The sequence below is a fragment of the Neophocaena asiaeorientalis genome, unplaced genomic scaffold (assembly GCF_003031525.2).
Source record: "Neophocaena asiaeorientalis asiaeorientalis breed wild unplaced genomic scaffold, Neophocaena_asiaeorientalis_V1.1 scaffold134, whole genome shotgun sequence".
Classification (NCBI taxonomy): Eukaryota; Metazoa; Chordata; class Mammalia; order Artiodactyla; family Phocoenidae; genus Neophocaena; species Neophocaena asiaeorientalis.
The window spans coordinates 19,192,496-19,216,996 of NW_020185339.1; the positions used below are offsets into that span (position 1 = coordinate 19,192,496).

The window sequence follows — 24,501 nt, forward strand, 5'->3', positions numbered from 1 at the left end:
CAGTAACCAACTCACTGACACTCTCGCAGTATAGTATAGTATAGCTTACAAATTACTGTAAAGAGGTGATTGGTAACACTTAGCAATTGGTTTCCATATATACACTACTAAAAAAAAACTACTGAACTAAGCATCCGTTATTGGCAAAGTGAAAACACTAATGAAGTTGATCATTGGTAACATGCATCACCACAAACTATTTTTACTCACAAACTAATATAGAAAGACGATCTTAAGTGTGATATTAGAAGCAAAACATCTAACAGACGAGGGTCTTTCAGTAATTAAAACAGCATAGCCGCAATTGACCAGAATTTAAATGTATACGTTAGAACAGGCAAAAGACAACAAACAAGGCTTTAAGAGAAATTTAGCATGTCTTTCTCCTTTGAAAGGCTCTATCAGTCCAATATCTTATATTTTCTAGTGACACTATTCAATAATACCAATTTATAAGATTTAGAACATAACCCTGATATACTTAAGAATATTCCAATCATAATGTGTTGAATGATATGCATACCTTTATTAAAGGAAGAAAATGTATTTTAGGAAAGATTTTGACATCAAGAAAATGAACTGTTTTTGATTTTTAGGTAACAGAAGTAAATCTGGAACCGCTTTTTCTTTTGTTTTGTTTTGTTAGAGGGGGCAAATTTGTAGTTACCATTATATATTAAAGATTAACATTTCTTATGTTTTCAATTACAGATACTTTGAGTAGTTATTCAAATCAATACAAGATACTTCAGTGTGATTATATTAAAAACTGCTGCCATAAATGTTAGCACTGTAAGTAATTCTACCTAGTGAATATAATGTAAAACAATTCTGTATTAAAATCAGATGTAATTATTTACAACTCCTTGAAATAAGCCTTTCCCCTGTAACCTGTACTCCTGTCATTTCCTATTATAGAATTAGGGACTGACAAAACATTAGAAAGTTTTTATTAACAGAAATAGAAGCATTAATCCTAGAGAAATTTGTATATTAATTTGGAAGAATGTGAAGAACAGACAAGTAAGACTGTTGGTTAAGAAAGGCATATATTTTCATGACTAGAAATCATTTTAGCCAAGTTACACAGGTACAAGGCATTCTTTCAGAGATACCGTTTCTGCTCCAGTTATGAAAACTAAATACTTACAGAACTTTGCTATATATACTCTTTCCACAAATAAGCTGCCTGAGAATTCAGGTTCTCTTTTCCCAGCCCCTTTTCTTTTTCTAAAGGGAAGGGATACTTCTCCCTTTCCCTGCAAACAAGGGAGAAGTAGAAACATTGGTATCTGTGATGGGAAAGTGAATGGTTCTAATACAAGTAAGGCTGTTTCCATTTCTTTACCTTTATCAAATTGGAAAGATCTGACTGAGTTGTCATTTGATAATTAAACATATTCTTGGTGCTAGTTTGCCATGTAATTTTTGGCACAGGGTATGGAAGAAACTCAAATAATGGAGTTTAATTGCTTGGATAGATAAAAGTCTGCCCTAGGAATATTATTTGAACTTTTAATCAGCCACATTCTCAGTTTATCGGAAGTCATTTTCTTTAAAATCCTAAACTGTTTTTTAAAATCCTTATGTCTCAGGGGTTAGGTGTTTCTTTTTGTGATTGAAACTATGTTCATTTATTCAGCTGTAAGTTTGGTTAATTTGAATAAAATTACAAAGCTTCATGTTAAAGTGTGTTTCCAAGAATTTGTTCCAATAAATGCAAAATAAGAGTCTCAGGTAAGTGTAGAAAAGCATTACACTTAGTCACATTCAAAGCTATGAAGTACTAGAACACAGAAATAATAGCTTTAGTAATGACTTTTTTACTGTTTTACATTATAATGAGAATCTAGTTTCCTAAAAGAATATTATTTCTGTGTAGTATCACTCATTCTCTTTAATTAAGTCTTATAAAAAAAAACTTTCTATATTCTTCTGAATTTACAGAAAGATTTTTTTCCCTAACCCAACAGATCACAGGAAGAAGCTGACCTTAAAAATGCCTGGAATTTCAACTGACTTTGCATTGTGTGACAGGGATAATGAACAGGTTCTTGATTACTATCAGTTTTTTCAGTGAATTCCTAGAGTCTATTTAAGGAGACCTATTACTTCCAAGTAAAGAGTTTGAAAACAACTATCTCATGCCATGCAGCTTTCCAGTGAAAAAGACCATATATCACTCCCCTGCTTCAAATCCATCTGAAGAGTTGCCAGTCATGAGCCTCCTAGGCCTTGACAATGAAAAAGACAAGGGTTGGAGTGCTCCTGAAATCTACTCAACTAATGCTAATTAAAATTACCTCCAATAATGCAAATTTCAAAAACTAGACATTCTCTCAATGGAGTAATATATTTAGGGCCCTAGAAAACTACTTTGTTAACTTATTTGTACCACTGGGACACGGTGGTATATGCCTGTAATCATAACTGCTCAGAAGGCTGAGGCCAGAGATAACCTGAACTCAAGAATTTTAAATTTCCTGCAGATTGCTTATTCATCAACAGTTCTATGTTGTTATATCCCTTGCCTATCAGTATGCCTAGGAGAGCTAAATTAACACAGCTCAGAAATGGATAATACTGATTTATAATGATAAATACCACTATTGTAATACTACTAAGCAAAAAAAAATTTAAAGTACATTCAAGTCTTTCTTCATTCACTAGGTCCCGACAAAGTGGAATAAGACTTGTAGGAAAGGAGAACAAATAAATACAGGGACTATGGATGGTAGAATTTTCCCAAAGTCATTCTGCTTGACTCCTTCAATTTAAAAAGATAAAATAATATCACAATCTAATACCTATTCGTTTACAATATGCCAGTCACTATCCTAAGAGCTTTATATTCATCAACTCACTTAATCCCCACAAAACTCCTAAGATATGGGTACTATTATTTTCCTCACCTGAGGAGAAAAATGAGTTATAGAAACAACTTATACAGGGCAGCACAGGTGATCAGTAGTAGAGACGTTTTCAATCCAGATAGTGTAACTCCATAGTCTGTGCTTCTAACTTTTATTGCTAATTTCTAATGTGTTGTTTTCTTTTCTCTAGCCAGAATATGGTTTTTAAACTGTTCCTCAGAGTCCTGGGATCCCATGAGAATGCTTCTGGGGCCACTAAACAGAAGAAAGCAGATGGGACTCCGGGCACTTCACCCAACCAAAGCAACTTCACTACATCTGTTTAAATATTGAGGATACAATTAAACTTTTCAAAGTAATAATTAAAAAAAAATTTTCATGCTAAAAGTAAAACATGTGAAAAATCACAATATCAAGACTATACTCTTCATAAGTCAGGATCTATGTCTAAAAGTATCTCACATGTTTGCCATTCAGTAAATATTAACTTGATAAATTGAAACTGTATGGCAGTACTGTGCTCATTAGAAAAATTTAATACTCAGTTGTACCATTAAATCAGAGAAAATCTTGAATATCAATATAATTAAATTGAATAATAACAATAATGATATTAAATTACACTCAGATTGGTGCTTCTTAAGTTTTTAATCACAAGCTATCAAACAATTTCATCATCTTAAGGCTACTGATGGGTTAAGCATAACCCATTCTCACAAAGAAAAAATAGGTATGTTTTCACATCCATATTGTTAACAATATATCAATAATTACACTGCCTGATGTACTAAAGACCACTCATATTTTTAGAATTATTGAATTAATAAAAGGAATTATAGTAAAATACAAATTATCAGATTTTTAAAAATAATATTTTCTGAAGTTGATGAATTATCTTCAGTTTACAGAAGTCACAGAAGTCACTTGAAAAAAAAGCATAACTGAGGAAACAGTATCTAAAAACATTATTTTAAAAAATCTACTCTATTAACTATCTTTTACCCTTTTCATCTGTGGACGTAAGAACTTACATGGTGTTCATGAAAAAGAATAACATAGGCTACTGCCACCATTTTATAGTCCCTCCTATGGTGAATTTTCAACTTGAGAGCTGACATCTAAAGCAATTAAAAATCACAGATGCTTTCAGAAAATAAAACTGAAGTACTAGCTTTTCTAATTCTGGATTTGGATTAAAAGTCAAAAGCAGCAAAAATTAAAACTAATTTTTTCTCTTCTCCAACTTGATTGGAGAGTTTTATTTTAGAAAAAGTACAGTTTCCAACAAGATACAGACATAAAATAATATCCACTGCTTAAAATACTTTGCTAAAATTTTCATGAAAATTTTTTCTTACTTTATGATATTATCAGAAAATTACAAACTATCACCCTAACAAGCCTCACCCTCATGGCTATATCTCAGTTGAAATGAAACATGTAAAGGTGAAATATATTAAGAGAGACGGTCAGCATTAGACATACCTATTGTAATAAAATTGCTTTGAACAGAAGCAAAAACTAATAAATGAAGTTTTTTATACCTTAAACATACACAAAAAAGTTCAACAAATGCCAAATCTAGCTCAACATAGCTGATTAGAAGATTTCATTTTAATACTTGTTTTTGAGAAATTGAGTTAATCATAAGGAGACAACACTAAATAGACTATAACAAAGGCACAGGAAACTAGAATGTAATATTGCCCTAGAAGGAATTTAGTTTGAATGTAAGCTAGAGACTACCATGAATGATTAGCAAGAACACTAACTCTTGTTCTAATAGACTCAAATTTTTTATGCTTATGCTATTAAAACTTTTTGAAAATCCTAGTCTTAATCCTTATGAAAAAGCACCAAGACTGGTTTTCCATACTACAATGTTAAAAAACAAAACAAAACCCAAAAGACCTCAAGAATATCAAGCCTCCAGAACCAAAGTAATTTTGGTAGTGCAAGGATAAGCAGTTGTATAACAATTAATATGATTGGTGATATGAGAAAGGGTTTTCTGATACTGATGTAACCACCGATTATATAAAACATTTTTCAGAGGTGGTGCTGAAGATGATTTTTCAATGATTAGGCAGGGTAGTCCAACAGATATACAAACAAAATTACAATATGTCTGCCCTGTTCCTACTCTGAAAGCTCAGCACCCATGCACTTTACTTTGTTATCTAAATAACTGCCAGGATATCAGTATGTTTTGGCTTGCTCTTCTCAGATGAGTTCCCTTTCTCCTCTTCCGGAAAATAAAATATTTCAAAATTTAATTGTCTAACTAGTGCTAGGATCCTAGAAAAAATTTTTGGATAAAGTAATTCACATTAAAGTATAAGCAATATTACTCATCAAAGAAAGTTTATAAAGGAATAGTTTATTAACCTACACAGTATCTGCTTCAGCAGATAGGCTATTTCCTGAGTGGCTCAACTCTAAACCAAGATATCAGGAATTAATCAATTATACATCCCAGTGCATGTCTAAGAAAAGTTGCCAACTCCTGGTCAAGAGTTATGACAGTTAAATTTCTAGTTTTTCAAGAATGCTATAAAGACAATGGTTCATTTAGGAAACAACTGGATTAATGACTATGTACAAAGGACTTATTTTGAATTTTGGATGATAAAGAGTCCTATACTTTTCTCAGATAGTCAAGATTTGCAATAATGTCCTTATCAATCCATATCTGTATTTAATTTATATCTTTGGAGGGTACCTCCTGGGCACAGGAGATTCAGTATTAAAATATAGAGAACAGAATACTGCAGATTTAAAAATAGAAATTCAGAATTGCACACACACAAAAAAAAAGGAAAGAAAGAAAAAAAAAGACTTCCAAAAGAAGGTTAAAATTCAAATATCAAAATAGTATACCATTATTTTGGGCTTTTTGAAATACAGAATTTTATTTGTAAAAGGGGAATAAAATAACCAGCTCTAATTTTATGCACAGTAACAGTGATATTAAAGTATACATGGATCTTGTTACTTCACAATCAATCAAAGACATAAATATTTCACAAGTAAAACTGGAAGAAGGTACAGACAGAGCAGGAAGAAAAGGGAAGCTCTATGGAGAGACAAAGGGAAAAAAAGGGCAGTGATCTGTTATATCCCCAAATTGAAAGAGTATTAAGGGAAAGTGATTTGTTAAAAATATGTATACAAAAGGTTCATAAAAATTTCTGATTTTTACAAATCTTAATTTCACATTAAGGTAAAAAAAGATTTAAAATTAATTTTATTTAGAGTTAGAACACTGGTGACCATAAAATAATTATTCTCTGAAATTCCCACCGATGTCTAAAGAAAGCAAGAGACTTCATATAAAGGAGAGATCTCACTAGCTTTATTTTCTTCTCAGAGAGCCTAGGTTTTCTGTTTGGAATTATATTTTTTGTATGAACTTATATTTAATCTTCTACTATATGATAATCAATCACATGCCACCTAACCGAGAATCATGATAAGATATTCTTAGAATGAATGATTCAAATGTGTATGCTTAAATCTTCCATGAAAACACAAACTCTCCAAACACATATAATACTCTATTCTGACAAGTAAAACCCAACTCTATTCCTCTTATATTATTGATTACCATAAAACATATGAGTTTCACTTTGTTTGGAAAGACCTACCTGAATAGCTGAGTTCATGAAACACGTATTTCCCAAGTTACTTAGGCCACAGAGGCCGGGCTGTTCATTGTTTCTTCCAGGTTCTGAATAATCATAGTTCTTATAAGCAGTATATGATGGGAGACAATAATTTGAGTTTTTCACACTGGAAGAAAACAAAAAATCTTTTTCATAATGCAGCCAGTTATCATCATATAGTTATAATGAACAGAGTACTTTAAACCTATTTGAGATACGTGGTCAGTCATTAATTTTTTTATAAAGCACTTAACTCAGGTACTTTTAACACGGACCTAAATCAAAATAACCCCCTTAATTAATATACTCCTCATTCAATCAAGAAAATCACGGCATCATATACCACACCAACCAATACAAACCACATTATGTCTTTCTACCCTTGATTAACTGGAGCAGCTTCACAGCTTGCTCCATTCTTCATTGCTCCATCAAATGTAAAACATTCAGATTTTAAACACCACCCGCAGCAATAAATCATCTCACTGATGTCCCTTTTACATTCTGCTACTGTAATAGAGTGAGAACAGTAGAAGCAGGAAGAGTTGTGCTTTAGTTACAGGTGAGAGCAGAGATTTCCAGGGCCTTTGTGACATCACTGTTCTGATGCATTGAAGATTCTATTTATAGTATTCTACGCTAGACCAGCAAAATCTGGTATTCAAATGCAGAAAACAGCCTGGGGTGATCAGCAATGCAAAAATGAAATGATTCGAAGCGAGTACACACTTCAGTATTATTATTATTATGGAAAGAATCTTCTAGTTTGTCAGATTAATGCAGTTTATTTAACTAGGTAAATACAACCTCAGGATAATTTGTACTATGAGTATAATAAATATTAATCTTAAAAAAAACCCTACATAATATTCAACCTTAGAGAATCAGGGTAATTTTACAAAGAACTAAGAGAAGTCAATAAGTTAGATCCCTCTTTCTTTTTACATGTAATTTGTTTGTGGAAAAGGATAGATTCTTCCTTAATTTTTAATAGGTTATCTTGTAAGATATTTATGATGGATGCTTTGGATATAATTCAAAAGCATACTTTCAATCATTATTTTTTTATTCACTAGAACAAACCTGAACAAGAATCAAGGTTATTTGCTAAAAGCAAATAATGATGTAAATAAATGAATACACTGTTACAAATAAACATGGTAAATCAGTAACTCTGACAATCTCAATTGGCTATAATTTATCCCTGGTATTATTTTTTTTTAAGTTTTTACTTATAATTTCAAATACTTCCTACTGTAGCTTCTATACTCTCACTTTATAACAGTTAAAATGAACTGTACTACTGCTTGTTCTAACAAAGCCTTTAGTAAACATACACACCCTAACAAACCAACAGGTAAAACACACAAAACCATATCAACCAAAATTTACACACACAATGCTATCCCACTAATATTTTTGTATTTTTAAGAAAACATCCCCCTTCATCACAAATAAAAGATCAACTCTCAGACTGAAAAACCAAGCTATCCCAAAGTTAAACAAAAAGAGCAGGCTCCAAAGAAGTGCAACCTTGAGCAATTCATAGACTTGTAGCTATTTACTTGTTTTAAACTTAAAGAAAAAAAAAAAAAAAAGGGTTCAAGCATCTTTTGGATTTTGCAGATCACTAGCCTTATAACTCATATTTTATTTTATATTACCAGTAACAAAGTTCAAGGCACCTATCAACAATTCCATATATAGTCACTCAGTGACTGGATTCTTGAATCTAACTTTGAGGACATGTAACAAGAAACTGAATCCTGGTTTTCCTTTTACCCCTTTAAGAAGTGCTTAGGAGGCTTCCCTGGTGGCGCAGTGGTTGAGAGTCTGCCTGCCAATGCAAGGACACGGGTTAGAGCCCTGGTCTGGGAGGATCCCACATGCCACGGAGCAACTGGGCCCGTGAGCCACAACTACTGAGCCTGCGCGTCTGGAGCCTGTGTTCTGCAACAAGAGAGGCCGCGATAGAGAGAGGCCCGCGCATCGTGATGAAGAGTGGCCCCCGCTTACCGCAACTAGAGAAAGCCCTCGCACAGAAACGAAGACCCAACACAGCCAAAAATAAATAATAATTAAAAAAAAAAAGTTAAAAAAAAAGAAGTGCTTAAAATCAAGGTCTCCTATATATTACAAAAATGCAAGGCCTACACATTTTCAACATGTTAAAAAAACCCCATATATATCAGCTGTAAAATTATAATAAAACTTAAGTCAGAGTACAGAGGGAAAGTATGCCCAAATATATGCTCATGCATACACCCACACCCACACCAACACCCATGCAAGTGATCCAAATCCTTAAAGGGTATCTACATTTTAGTTTAAGTGACAGGGTAAGTATAAACCTTGGCCAAAGAGTAAGATGGCAGTCTACATGCTCAATGATAATAAAGAAAACTAACAAATTAAAATATTTTAATACTATCTTCATTGGTCACTTATAATCCACATCTTATGTGTTCTTTAAATCAAATAAAGTCTGTCGTGGAAAATATCAAAACCAACGGCTCTTTAAACACTTCGACAAAGTACATGTAAACATAAACCCGAAAGACAGCCTCTGTATCTTTCATGACTACTGCTGCTATTTTTTTTTCTAAAGGTTGTAAGCTAGTCCTTATCCCATAAGGTTATGTTACTTTGCAAAAACAAATAAATTTGCCAGTAATCTTAATGGGAATTTTAATGCTATGCTAGATTAATTCATTTTAAATGAATATACATTTTAAAATATAACATTTTTTAGTAAAATCGAGCCCTTATCTTTCTATAAATATTTGAAACTGACTTTTTAAAATTTAATTTTATGTATTTTTATACAGCACGTTATTAGTTATCTATTTTATACATATTACTGTATATATGTCAATCCCAATCTCCCAATTCATCCCACCCTCCTCTCCACTTTCCCCACTTGTTGTCCATACATTTGTTCTCTACTTCTGTGTCTCTATTTCTGCCTTGCAAACTGGTTCACCTGTACCCTTTTTTTGATTCCACACATATGCGTTAATATACGATACTTGCTTTTTTCTTTCTGACTTACTTCGCTCTGTATGACAGTCTCTAGGTCCATCCACATCCCTACAAATGACCCAATTTCGTTCCTTTTTATGGCTGAGTAATACTCCATTGTATAGAGGTACCACATCTTCTTTATCCACTCATCGGTCGATGGGCATTTAGGTTGCTTTCATGACCTGGCTATTGTAAATAGTGCTGCAGTGAACACTGGGGTGCACGTGTCTTTTTGAATTATGGTTTTCTCTGGGTACATGGCCAGTAGTGGGATTGCTGGGTCATATGGTAATTCTATTTTTAGTTTTTTAAAGAACCTCCACACTGTTCTCCATAGTGGCTGGATCAATTTACATTCCCAACAGTGCAAGAGGGTTCCCTTTTCTCCACACCTTCTCCAGCACTTATTGTTTGTAGATTTTCTGATGATGCCCATTCTAACTGGTGTGAGGTGATACCTCATTGTAGTTTTGATTTGCATTTCTCTAATAATTAGTGATGTTGAGCAGCTTTTCATGTGCCTCTTGGCCATGTGAATGCCTTCTTTGGAGAGATGTCTATTTAGGTCTTCTGCCCATTTTTTTGATTGGATTGTTTGTTTTTTGATATTGAGCTGCATGAACTGTTGTATATTTTGGAGCTTAATCCTTTGTTCTTTGATTTGCTTGCAAATATTTTCTCCCATCCTGAGGGTTGTCTTTTCATCTTGCTTATAGTTCCCTTTGCTGTGCAAAAAGCTTTTAAGTTTCATTAGATCCCATTTGTTTATTTTTGTTTTTATTTCCATTACTCTAGGAGGTGGGTCAAAAAAGATCTTGCTGTGATTTATGTCAAAGAGTGTTCCTCTTATGTTTTTCTCTAAGAGTTTTATAGTGTCTGAGCTTACATTTAGGTCTTTAATCCATTTTGAGTTTATTTTTGTGTATGGTATTAGGGAGGTTCTAATTTCATTCTTTTACATGTAGCTGTCCAGTTTTCCCAGCACCACTTATTGAAGAGGTTGTCTTTTCTCCATTGTATATTCTTGCCTCCTTTATCAAAGATAAGGTGACCATATGTGCATGGGTTTATCTCTGGGCTTTCTATCCTGTTCCACTGATCAATATTTCTGTTTCTGTGCCAGTACCATATTGTCTTGATTACTGTAGCTTTGTAGTATAGTCTGAAGTCAGGGAGTCTGATTCCTCCAGCTCTGTTTTTTTTCCCTCAGGATTGCTTTGGCTATTCGAGGTCTTTTGTGTCTCCATACAAATTTTAAGATATTTTGTTCTAGTTCTGTAAAAAATGCCATTGGTAGTTTGATAGGGATTGCAATGAATCTGTAGATTGCTGTGGGTAGTATAGTGATTTTCACAACATTGACTCTTCTAAGCCAAGAACATGGTATATCTCTCCATATGTTTGTGTCATCTTTGATTTCTTTCAGCAGTGTCTTATAGCTTTCTGAGTACAGGTCTTTTACCTCCATAGGTAGGTTTATTCCTAGGTATTTTATTCTTTTTGTTGCAGTCGTGAATGGGAGTGTTTCCTTAATTTTTCTTTCTGATCTTTCGTTGTTAGCGTATAGGAATGCAAGATTTCTGTGCATTAATTCTGTATCCTGCAACTTTACCAAATTCACTGATTAACTCTAGTAGTTTTCTACAGTAGTTTTCTAGTTTTCTGGTGGCATCTTTAGGATTCTCTATGTATAGTATCATGTCATCTGCAAACAGTGACAGTTTTACCTCTTCTTTTCCAATATGGATTCCTTTTATTTCTTTTTCTTCTCTGATTGCCATGGCTAGGACTTTCAAAACTATGTTGAATAACAGTGGCGAGAGTGGACATCCTTGTCTTCTTCCTGACCTTAGAGGAAATGCTTTTAGTTTTTCACCATTGAGAATGATGTTGGCTGTGGGTTTGTCATATATAGCCTTTATTTTGTTGAGGCAGGTTCCCTCTATGCCCACTTTCTGGAGAGTTTTTATCATAAATGGGTGTTGAATTTTGTCAAAAGCTTTTTCTGCATCTATTGACATGAACATATGGTTTTTATTCTTCAATTTGTTAATATGGTGTATCACATTGATTGATTTGTGTATATTGAAGAATCCTTGCATCCCTGGGATAAATCCCACTTGATCTTGGTGTATACTTTTAATGTGTTTTTGGATTCTGTTTGCTAGTATTTTATTGAGGATTTTTGCATCTATATTCATCAGTAATATTGGTCTGTAATTTTCTTTTTTTGTAGCATCTCTGTCTGGTTTTAGTATCAGGGTGATGGTGGCTGAAACTGACTTTTCAATTAGCATTTACATTTAACATTATAAACACTATAAATTTATAATTTAATCCTCATAACTGTAATTATGCTCACTTTGCAGTTAATGAAATGATACTTTCAGCAACTAACTTGTCAAAAGCCAGATGGCTAGTCTCTGGCAGTCTCCAAAATCCAGTTCCTTTTCATCGCTTAATCTCTTACAGGGAGTCATTTCCATTTCAAATAAAAGAGCTTTAAATGAATTAACAGAAAAATAGAATGTGCCCCGATGTGGAATGCCAAGAGTTGAGACAATAAATACATTAAAGAGGTTTTTTCAGAGGAAGTATTATAGTAAAGCCAATGCAGCAAGACAGAAGAAAAATGCGGGGAGTGAAAAGATTTTGGTACATATTAAAAATGTACTTAAATTATAATTGAGGCAAGAATTAATATTGTACGGATTAACAAGTAAAACTACTACACAGGGTGAATGAACAATATTCTGGCATCTGATTCTTCATAATATTAGTCTTTAATAAAAACTTAAACTTTATTAAACTTCAGTGAAATAATTCCAAGTACACTTTGTTATTACTTTTATAACAAATATTCTTATTTCTGGAAATGAAAACTTTATATCTTAATAACGTATCAGTTTAAGTCTTGAATTTGTAAATAAATGCCATATAAACGTTGTGTCACAACTACTGATTTTAATATGCAGTTTACACTTGGAGTATTATCTCCACATATATGAAGTTTCATAAACGTATTTAATCTTAAAAGGTCATTACCCATTTTACATACTTTTAAAGAAACTATGCTATTTCCATCTGAAGTCTTAAGCAGCTACTTATTTCCAGAAGTCGAAAAGAAAGTCAAGAAATAAATTTTATGTGAAATAATTGTTATGATAACATTAATTCAAGTTTTTTAAAGTAAAAAAGAACTCTTCATTTTGTAAATGTTTAAATTTTGTTCCTTACTAAGAAAGGTTAAGTTTTACTTTTAAGTAAGGTGGTACCAGTAGCTGTTTGCTATTAAAATTTCCTAATATGAAAGGACTATTTTAGTGTCTAAAATAGACAAATATAAATAGCTAACAATATAACCTAGTCATAGGAGTAGAATCATTAATTAATCATGTTCTAAACTTTTAAGACAACACTCCAATTCCTCTCTTAATATTTTCTGCAGTCAGAGGTTTTGAGATCAGATTGTACTGTCATATTTTTACTGTGAGAGGGAAATAAGACAAAAACAGAAGCACCAGATCACATATACTAATATGGCAACTCTGGTCAAAATACAGCCTATGGTCAATACAGTCTATATACAATGCTAAAAAATCTCTCCAAAGAATAACTAACTATAAATACATGTTATACCTGGAACCAAATTCTTTTATAGTAAATGTGGGAGCCATCTGCAATTAGTAGAAACACAGATAATATTTTATCTCATATGAGAAAATGACTTTTAATGAATTACATTAAAAGATACCATGTAAAATACAAACCAGATTATAGGAGGATATTTCCCTTTACTCTTTTGCCTGTGGATATACGTTTTTAAATAGAAGAGAACACACTACACTGCAATTTTGGATATCCAGTGTCTTCAATATTTCACCATTATACTACAGTGCATGTATCTTGTTACTACTGAAGTAAGAAATTAGTGTTTTAAATCTTCTTGATATATATAGCAAACTCTTTTCTACGTAAGTTGGACTAATACTCCAACCACTCAAACAGAATCCTTACAATAACAGATACCATCACTTAACTTTTCCCAATGAGACTGAGGTGGGGGAAAGTGGATGGAGTTGCTTATGTTTTTAATTTACATATCTCTAGTTAGTAGTGAACTTGAACATTTAAAATGTTTGTTTTAATTCTCTTATTTTCATTGCCCAGCTGCATCATTTACCTACTTTTCAAGTTGTCTTAAAAAATTTCTCACTGATTTTTATGAGCTTGATATACTAAGAATATCTGCCCTTCCTTTGTCATTTGTAGCAAGAATATTTTCCATTTATTTGCTGTTTAATATGCCTGACAATTAAAATTTTAATTTAATTTAAAGTTTTAAAGAGAAATAGCAATCCAATTTTTCCAATAGCATTTACTGGATAATCTGCCCATTCTCCATTAGTCTAGGATACTTTCTGATCACATTACATTCTTTTATATATAAAGGTCTGTTTCTGGGCTCTCTTTTCTATTCCACTGATCTGGAGGTATATTCTTGGGTCAGTACTATGCTGTTTGAATTATTGTATCTTTATAACAGGTTGTGATATTTAGTAGGATTAATCCTTTCTCATTGTTTTTCCTTTCCAAAGTTATTTTGGCTATTATATATTTATAATCCAAATGTATGTTAAAATTAGAATCATTTTGTCAAGCCCCACCTCTCCATATGAATTTTAAGGGAACATTAATTAAACCTATAAATTCAATTAATGGTGCTTTTTAAAAGATTATTTCACGAATAGCTTCAGTCCTTTTGAATTTACCCTTTGGAATAATCAGATGCCATTTATGAACTGGACAAGTAGTGTAAATATTTAACTACATAAATCCTGTAAACCTAATACATAAACTACAATGTATATCTCCAAGAAGTAAAAGGAAAATAATCATCTCTGGATTAAAATTCTTGAATGGACTAATAATAAATAATTATTATTTATTTAATTTAATTAAATAAATTTATTTATTTAATTTAAATATTTAAAAATAAATAAATGAAAAATAATTGAATGGACTAATTATAAATAGAGTTTTCTTTTTATCCTTTTATATAAAAAAACCATGCCAATTTTCAAGGTAATACATCCATGTCAGACGTTATAGTGAATCCCAAGTGACTTTGAATCCTTTTTCTTATAGCAATATGGCACACATTTTCATGTAATTTTTGTAAATCTTAAGATTCTGAATACTATTCCTGATGGAGTAAGGGAATTGTTTCTCCAAATTTTTTCAGAAAAAGTAATTGCCTTTTTGATAAACATAAAAATTTGTATGTTTTCCAGTTGAGAATCACTGATAAACACTTTTAAAAAACACTATGTGTTGTCTGTGATTACATGTCTAGTTCTAAAATGACATCTGAAATTTATACTGTTCCTAAAAATTTGAATTCTAACAGACTTGTATATATATTTCAATAATTAGTATTTAGAATATGAAATTCTGAAAGTGCTTTATTTCTCTTTTAGTAAATTATTGTAGTATATATATTAAATCAAGAAGTTTATACCTCTGCTTGCTTTCTTGTGAAGTTACTCCTTGAAGAACTGACCAGTGATTTAAAAGAAAATCAATTTTAATGCATTAAGACTTTTATCCTAAATTTTAGATACAAGAGATTTTTTGCAACCACAATAGGGCGATCAATTAAACAAAGAGTTTTTAAGATTCAGTGCTTACTTTCTGTTGTTGATGTTGTTATAATTATTTGATAGAGATGAAGGAGAGATCTTTGGTAAAGTTGAAAAATTGGATGCACCTGGGGACCTTTAAAAATATGAAAATGTTAAATTAGATAAAAAATGCTGAATTTTGAAATTAATTATGAAATAAAGAAAAGAACTACAGATGACAATGTATGTAGTAAATGAATGCTGGAAAACAGATTTATGAGCAAAATCACCATATACCCTTTGGTTTTTAATTTCCAATGTATTTGTTCATATAAAAAGTAATAGTATATAAGGGAACTATTTTCAAAGGAAATTTATCAAATTAAATATAAAACTTGATATTATTCTGATAAATCTACTAATGCAATACACCCAGTTCTGAGTTCAGGTAACCATTATTAATATTTTACAATCAATAATTTCCTTAAATCAATGGAATTAAAATATTAATTTTTAAAGGAAGCATGTAAAAGAAATCCACTCTGTGTCTCAGTAGGTACTATGGCATTCCAATTATATACAACACAGACACAGATATCATAGATTTTACCAATTTTTAAAACTGTAAGGCAAGAGGGATGAAATAGCAAAGAGAATTCCAAACATAATCCTGAGAAGTAATTTTTGGCCAAGGTTATCCCTGCAAAAACTGAACAGATATAAATCTCACTATCTATTACACACCTCACTAATTCAGAATGTTTTTGGAGAAATCTAAATTACTAATGGCTTTTAATCAACAAATATGCTTTATAGGCATGATTTATAGTAAACAAATCCATTATATAGGAATGATTATTTTAAAGTAGTACTTAAAAGTCTCTAAAAGATTTAATTTCCCTTGTAATTTTGTATACAATTTTAATTTACTAGGCAACATCTAGGCCACGGGCTGTAAGAGGCTAATACTTTCAGTCCAGTATCTCAGTCATCATAAATTCTAAATTAGTGAGGCCCAAAGTGATTACTGTTTAAAAATTATTTTATTTCGTCTACTCAGGTGCTAATGAACAGCAAAATGGTCATTGGGCAGGAAAGTGTAACCTACAAAATTTGCTTTTAGGTAATTTGGATTTTGCTAAATTAAGTGGTGGGTAATAAAATTTCTTACATATAAAATTTTATTTAACTTTTGAAGTTTTATATATTATGAAATATTGGTAAAATTTTTTTCTTCATTTTAAAGGAGAGTTTTTTTGTTATTGTTGATGCAAGTTATATACAAGTAGATTACATTAAGTGGGACTTCTATTTAGCTGCCTTTCTGACAGAAGACCCTTACAAGATTTTATTTAACTGTACTACCCTCAAATCCAAAAATACAAGCAACCAAGTTTTAATATAAAACAATGTCAAAAACAAATTTAAAAGGTAATTTTAATATACTAATATTTTAAGGTACTAATTTTAAGATATTAATAGAATTAATATTAATATAGAAGTATTCTGGCATTTTCTGCCTTCACATTAAGAATGCTAACTTAGGAAAACAATCTAAAAACACCAAGACTGACTTATAATCAATGAAGGAGGTTAATTTTTCAAAATGTATCCATCTGACTACTATTTAATTCAATTCACTACAACTTTTCAGGTATACAGATAGAAACTGAAACATTCCCTTGAATTTTACTTATAGTAAAAATTATGAAAATAAAGATTATTTTATTTATAATATGTATTATATTTATTACATATTATATACGGCTGAGGCATATATATATATTTTTTCCCTTTTTCTGCCCATCTGTGGCCTTTTTACTATTCATTAGCAACTCTATCCCAGAACAATATTAGAATTTTCTATGAAATTCATTAAAAACACTCAAACATTTATTAAATGATTACATTATGCCTTGCCCTTGTTAAGTACTAGGAGTACAAAGAGAGAGAGAGTTCCTGATCTAAAATAGCTCATACTCTAATAGGGGAAAATGATACAAGCAAAATAACTATAAAACAGTATAAGTCCTAAAACAAATTTTAAAATTATAACAAAAAGGGCTTCCCTGGTGGCGCAGTGGTTGAGAGTCCACCTGCCTAATGCAGGGGCCACGGGTTCGTGCCCCGGTCTGGGAAGATCCCACATGCCGTGGAGCGGCTAGGCCCATGAGCCATGGCCGCTGAGCCTGCGCGTCCGGAGCCTGTGCTCCGCAACGGGAGAGGCCACAACAGTGAGAGGCCTGCGTACCGCACAAAAAAAAAAAAAAAAAAAAAATCAAATTTTGGGGAAAATAACATGAAGTGATTTTAAAACGATGTGCACAGTTGGAGGGGTAGTTGGAAACTGGAAAGTGAGAGTACTCCAGGTGGAAAGAATAGCATGTGAAAATGTGTGGGACTACAGAAAGCATGATGTGTTTAGGGAATTACCAATGAATTGGCTGAAAGAGTAGGGTGTAGTGATAGGCAGAGGTTATTAAGGTAAGTATCATAATGAAGAACCTTTTTATGTTCTCTGAAGGAATGTGGATTTTATCCAATTGTGCTGTGGCATGTTGAAAGATTTTAAGAGTATCAACATAATCAGATTTGTATTCTAAAAAGGTAACTCTTGAGGAAGAGAAAGAGACTGAAGATTGGAAGAGCATTTAGGAGACTATAAAAACAACAAAGGTGAGAAGTAATAAAGGCTGGGACTAGGACAGTGGAGTGGGCAAGGGCAACATGTCTTGGAGGCTTAGGAAGCAGTTCTCAAAGTACAGTCCATGGACACTGAGGGGGAAACAAGATCCTTTCAGGGTAGCTGTCCATGATCAAAACTATTTTCATAAAAACACAGACGTGTTATTTATTATCTGACCTCCTTCACTATAAAAAAACAATGGCAGGTAAAACTGCATAGTGCCGAGGAGGTAGCCGTGAAAAACTGTGGTATCATAGATTCAAAATAAGAGAATTTCTTTAGGAGATAGTTATCAAAAAGAAGTATTAAAGAGAGGTCAAATAAACTAGGTTTAAAAAAAGTTAAATAAGGACTTCGTTAAATTCTGAATATTTGGTAAGGAATGGTAAGCACTGCCTTTTTAAAGAAGTTGGCTATTAGAAGAAAAACTAAGTGGTATTCAGAGGAAGCTGATGGTCTTGTTTTAAAAGATGGGAGAGATCTGTTTATATCTATAGGTTAGCAAGGAAGATGATACTGGAAAAGAAACAAAAGCACGAACTAATGTTAACTGAGTGTCTACTATACATGTGGCAGTATGCTAGGCATTTATATGTATAGGAGAGAGGAGATAACGAAGGAAAAACGAGGTCTAGGAAACATTGAGATAAATACTATTGGTAGAGAGATTGTTCTTAAAGAGCATGGAGATCAGAGAGAGCAGGATGGATGTGGTGATCCACAGCTAAATAAAAGTATGATAACACTTTTTACCTCCTGTTACAGACATTATGGTTAATAGTTAGATCACTTATCTATTGTGATTCCAACTTCTGACCGAGATTACACATAGCCCAACCTAGCTAACATTTGTGGAGTTAGTGCAGGGGTTGACTAGTCAATCTGTGGATTATAACCTGAGTTCTTTAACTCTCTTTCTTTGATATAACTTGGAAATTACACTGTTTATTAGCAACTTCGCACTAGTAGCTTTCTGAAGAGACGAGTGAAGAAAATGCTTAGAATATTATACATAAACTAGATATTAAGCCATTTATCTAGTGTTAAATTAATTTTGGCTAGTTTGGGCTAAGTGTAACATAAGGCAGTGAATCGTCTCTTAACAAGACAGAAGGTAAAACGTGAGTTTAGCTGAAATGATTTCATGAAGAGAGAAAATTAAACTTCATCCCTGACAACTGAATGCAGTATTTTAATTTCCCTATTCCCAACGTTTCAACTAAAAGCCTGCAATTCAAGGCTAAGCTGAACTTCTTACTTGAACAGGAAAATACAGCTTATTCTTTGTAAGTTACCTACATAGTCAACATACATGGAAATCTAATACCATACTGAGCAATCAAAATATAGAGAAATTAAGTCTGAAGGCTGACATAGCAAAAATAGTTATTTAAAACTTTTTATAGTTATTTTCAAACCTGATATAAAACAACCCGAATTTGTAAATTTTGACATTATAAAACAAAAACTATCTTATTAAGAAAAACAAGACCAACCTTAAACTTTCCCCATTTCTAACAATCATCCTAGGGTAAGTTCTTAGAGAAAAAGAGAAATTTAAATCTCTTGAAAAATTAAGCACTTTTACTCTTGTGAGATACAGATTAGTTCAGTTCAACAAGCATTTGCTACATGTCTCCTCTGTGTCAGGCAGGGTGTTAAATACTTAAACAAAAGACAATTTAAGGAAATTTATATATAAAGTGTTTCTCATAACCTGATTTTTGTTCCTCGTTTTGACTGCTCTATATGGTATTTGACAAAACATTCCACTTAAAAAAAATAAAATTACAGTTACTCTTCTTTAGCCATTATCAATCTCAACACCAAAACTGCAACCCATTTTTATTTTTGCTGTTATTACAGATATCTCCAAACATACACAAGTCCTCATGTACCCAATATCAGTCATTCAGCTTCAAAAATTATTAACATTCTACCACTCTTGGTTTATTTATAATCTCCTTGGCCTCCACATTCCTTCATGTTTTTGCTGGACAATTTTAAAGCAAATCCCAGACATTTATAATTTCACCTGTAAACACTACAGTATGCATCCCCAGCAGGTAAGAAATCTTTTTTGATACTACTGTCCGTCCCAATCTAATAGTCAGTTCATGTTCACATTTTTTCCCCAGTTGTCTCAAAAACTGGGTAGTTTGAATCAGGATCCAAAATAAGTTCATACATATGCAAATTAATTTTAGTAACTTCAAAAGCCCTTACTGCTCCCTACCAGCTAAGTTCTCCGGTTTCATCTTACTATGACAATTGTTTATTTTCCATTTGTCCTGACTTTTGTATCTATTCATATAGTTAACTTTGACTTACATGTGTTACTGTAAATTGCCCAAATCTTTTTTAGAACCAGGGGAGAAAGGAAGAAATAAAATAACCAATAATTATTTGTGAGTACCTCTGAATCAAGCATCTATATGAGAACTGAATACTTAAGTTACATTCATTTATGCATGAAATATACTATGTAAATGTCTTAATTTCAATTAAATTTGGATATGGCTTTTAAATATTGAAGCTAACACTAACTAAGAAGCTTGACTGTGACCATGCTATCTTTGGTAAAACTTGGAGACACAGTACTAGGTTATACATTATCTTACCACAACAGAGAGTAGGTAACAGTGTTTACATGAAGGAAAGATTTATTTAATCAATGTGCATTTTCAGCATTTCAAAGGAAAATCTGCATACACACTCAAGATCTTAATGAATATTAAATTGAGGAACCTCAAAGTACAGAGTTATGTGAAGTGTGTGTTTATGTACAAGCACAAGCTTTTCCAAAAAAGATTTGGAGTTTGGACCACCAAAATAAAATAACCAGAAAAAACCAGTTTATCGGTAAATAACAGTACACAAGAACTTTATTCTACCATTATGCTGCCTTCATCGTTAGGTGACAAACACCCAGGAAAGGAGGTGTATATTTAAATAACAAACAGATCTACATACAGTTTCCTTTTCTCTCCAGGAATCCTGCCTTTCGAACCAACTACACCTTAGTTATCTTTCTTCTTTCAGTACATTACATGATGAATGATCTATACCAGGTGTTCCACTTTCTGACTAGGTATTCATCCCCTCTTTTCCTACTATTTGTCATTCTCATCGTGCTGACATCATTTGTCAAATACACCGAATCTCTTCTGTCTCCCCCCAATTTCTGCATCGTTTACCACTGCTTACCATTCCCTTTCTTCTAGAAGCTCTTTTTTCCTTTGGCCTCTATGACAAAACAGAATCCAAGTTTTCCTTAATCTACACGATTACCTATTTGATCTTTGTTTTATATCATTACTTAGGGATACCCTTTAAGGTTTAGTGTACAGTTCTTTACATTTTTAATTAGATAATTCACATATGCCTAATATTTCTCACTTCTAGGAATATAACTCCATACCTGCAGTTCTCATTACTCTCCAAGCTTTGGCTCCCTATATTTAACTTCATCCTAGGCAGTTCTGTTTTGGCTGTTCCATTACCTCAAACTTTATAGAGTCTTAGAAAAAAGTCATTCTATGTCTTTTTCTTTAAAAAAAAATTTTTTTTTGGAGTATAGTTGATTTACAATGTCGTGTTCTATGTCTTTTTCTTAATGAGACCAATAATAATAAGATAAAATGAGATGAAGCATGAAAGAAAATTTATAGACTCAAAATGTCTTTAAAAATGACAAGAAATTGCAGGTTTTAGAATGTTACCCTAGATTTATGGCTCACAGGTTGCATTTCAAATTGAAGACATGTTATTAACTTAAAATATATGAATATGCATGAAGGACAAGAAATGAAAAACTGGCTCTTGAGCCATCCTCTCGACCGCTACATCCAAAATCACTCAATCCCCCATTTCCAGTATTTGAACAAGGTGAAAATTGGTAACAAATTTGTATACTTTCATAGAAACTTTAAGAATGCACTTTCTGTGAACTATAATAACCTCTGTTCTTTTAGTACCAAAATAAAACTGTCATAACCAAATCTAATCTTTTAAATAAGCAGAGACTATCATGCTTATAAATACTTAAAAAGTCTCTGTACAGTTTATTGTTAAAATGAAAACACTTTACCTGACAAGAGCTTCCTAATATGAATTTTCAATCTAATAGGTCTATCCACCATTTCTGAATCCATTTATACAGTTAACTGTGCAATTACTATATATGCAAATTGGGCTTAATAACTCTTTAAAAAATTCTAAAGTATATGCTAAGTTTTTCTACCTGTATTTAAACAGGTACAATAGCAAAACAGCTGGTGTAAAAAAAACAAAAACAATACTGCAGAGTCACCTAGATGTTTATTATTTATCCTAACTGAAAAATAGTATGCAATGGTTTTATTTATAAAGTGCTTCCTCTCTCCAAGAAGAGCACTCAGGGACAGAGTGCTGTAAAAATACTAATATGCCACTAGATTAAGTTTACACTTAGTGCTTCAATCACTAATTTGGAATTCTGTTAATCAGAACACCACAGACGGCAGGGGGACAACATATGAGTTAAGAACTGACTTAGTTTTCTATTTGATTTTTTTTTAGCCTCTCATGCCTTACCTTGTTGATTTTGGATTCTTCTCTGAATATTTTCTAGCCCATAAAAACTGCCTCTTCAGTTATCAATGACGCTTATCTTCCTCCACCAGATTTTTACTCACATGTCTTGTCAATATTTTTGAGCAATTAATGAAAACGTCTGAATTAAAACAACTTCTCATGTTACCCTCACAAGAATTTTTACTTATTTCAGGAAAAGAGCAAAATTTGGACCTTTTTATTTCCATAATGTTAGTAATCTCAAAGTCATTCTTTGAGATAGTTATACCTAAATGAAACCATACAGAAAAAAATTAATAGTACAATTTAGTCAATTAATGAAGTTGTACTGCTTCTAACTGAGGAATAAGGTGTTAACATTAAAAAATTTTTCTGGAAAGTAAGGGATAATCTATTGATTAGGTTTCTCCTCTCTTCAGGAACACCCAGGATTCTACAATTATTCTACTTTAAAATAATTTAAAAAAACAATACAGGATGTGGGCTTCCCTGGTGGCACAGTGGTTAAGAGTCCTCCTGTCGATGCAGGGGACACGGGTTCGTGCCCCGGTCCGGGAAGATCCCATATGCCGCGGAGCGGCTGGGCCCGTGTGCCACGGCCGCTGAGCCTGTGCGTCCGGAGCCTATGCTCCGCAACAGGAGAGGCCACAACACTGAGAGGTCCGCGTAACGCAAAAAAAACCAAACACACACAAAAAAACAAGACATAACTAGCCACACATCTCCAACTGAATAATCAGACTATCCACCCAATGCCAACATCTTTGGAAAATAGTCAAATTTAACAGAATAGAAAAAAAGTTAGAGTGGTTTAAGCTTTTCTAAGGTATCATTAGAAAATATCACGTTTTTGAGAGGCTTTAAGAAATGAGATGCTTAAGAACTAGATTAGAAATGCACGTTCTTGGGCTTCCCTGGTGGCGCAGTGGTTAAGAGTCCACCAGCCGATGCAGAGGACACGGGTTCGTGCCCCGGTCCGGGAAGATCCCACATGCCGTGGAGCGGCTGGGCCCGTGAGCCATGGCCGCTGAGCCTGCGCGTCCGGAGCCTGTGCTCCGCAACGGGAGAGGCCACAACAGTGAGAGGCCCACGTACCGCAAAAAAAAAAAAAAAAAGAAATGCACGTTCTGATTAACAGAATAGAAAAATAGAGTGGTTTAAGCTTTTCTAAGGTATCACTAGAAAATATCACGTTTTTGAGAGGTTTTAAGAAATCAGATGCTTAAGAACTAGATTAGAAATGCACGTTCTGAAAAAAACTAAGCATTTTAATATTTTTAAAATACAGCATGAATATAAAGATGAAAAATTCAAGTTATAAATTGATAACTAGCAGAAAAATCCAGATGGAAAACTTTTGAAAATTTTTTAGGTAGGTTCTTAGGTTTCTAATATAGATTTTGGGTTGTCTTAGGGTATATACATTTTTATAAATAGGACTACATGTTTTGTTTTGTTTTTGCGGTGTTGTGGAGCACAGGCTCCGGACGCGCAAGCTCAGCGGCCACGGCTCACGGGCCCAGCTGCTCCACGGCATGTGGGATCTTCCCAGACCGGGGCACGAACCCGTGTCCCCTGCATCGGCAGGCGGTCTCTCAACCACTGTGCCACCAGGGAAGCCGAATAGGACTACATGTTTTAAACAAAATTATATTTTACGCCTGACATTTTTTTAATATTTAGTATTTCTTCAGATGAGGCTATATGGTCTCCGTTCTGATAAAAATGGGCCTAGGGACTTCCCTGGTGGCACAGTGGTTAAAAAATCCTCCTGCCGGGCTTCCCTGGTGGCGCAGTGGTTAAAAAATCCTCCTGCCGGGCTTCCCTGGTGGCGCAGTGGTTGAGAGTCCGCCTGCCGATGCAGGGGACATGGGTTAGTGCCCTGGTCCGGGAAGATCCCACATGCCGCGGAGCAACTAAGCCCGTGCACCACAGCTACTGAGCCTGAGCTCTAGAGCCTGCCAGGCACAGCTACTGAGCCCGTGTGCTGCAACTACTGAAGCCCGCATGCCTAGAGCCCATGCTCTGCAACAAGAAGCCTGCGCATTGCAGGG

The 24,501-nt window shown here is 33.2% G+C and overlaps 1 protein-coding gene across 4 annotated transcripts in view; it reads right to left on the reverse strand.

Annotated features, from left to right (window-relative positions):
* The window catches only part of USP15 (ubiquitin specific peptidase 15), a 123,959-nt gene that overhangs the window by 38,778 nt on the left and 60,680 nt on the right, over window positions 1–24,501 (reverse strand). For 3 of the 4 annotated variants that reach the window (XM_024736465.1, XM_024736467.1, XM_024736469.1), the window contains 2 exons: window positions 15,254–15,340; window positions 6,521–6,665 (listed from right to left, as the gene is read on the reverse strand). In XM_024736465.1, coding sequence (XP_024592233.1) covers window positions 6,521–6,665; window positions 15,254–15,340 — 232 coding nt within the window. The remainder of the gene's footprint in view (window positions 1–6,520; window positions 6,666–15,253; window positions 15,341–24,501) is intronic. The other variant, XM_024736466.1, reaches the window with a different exon arrangement.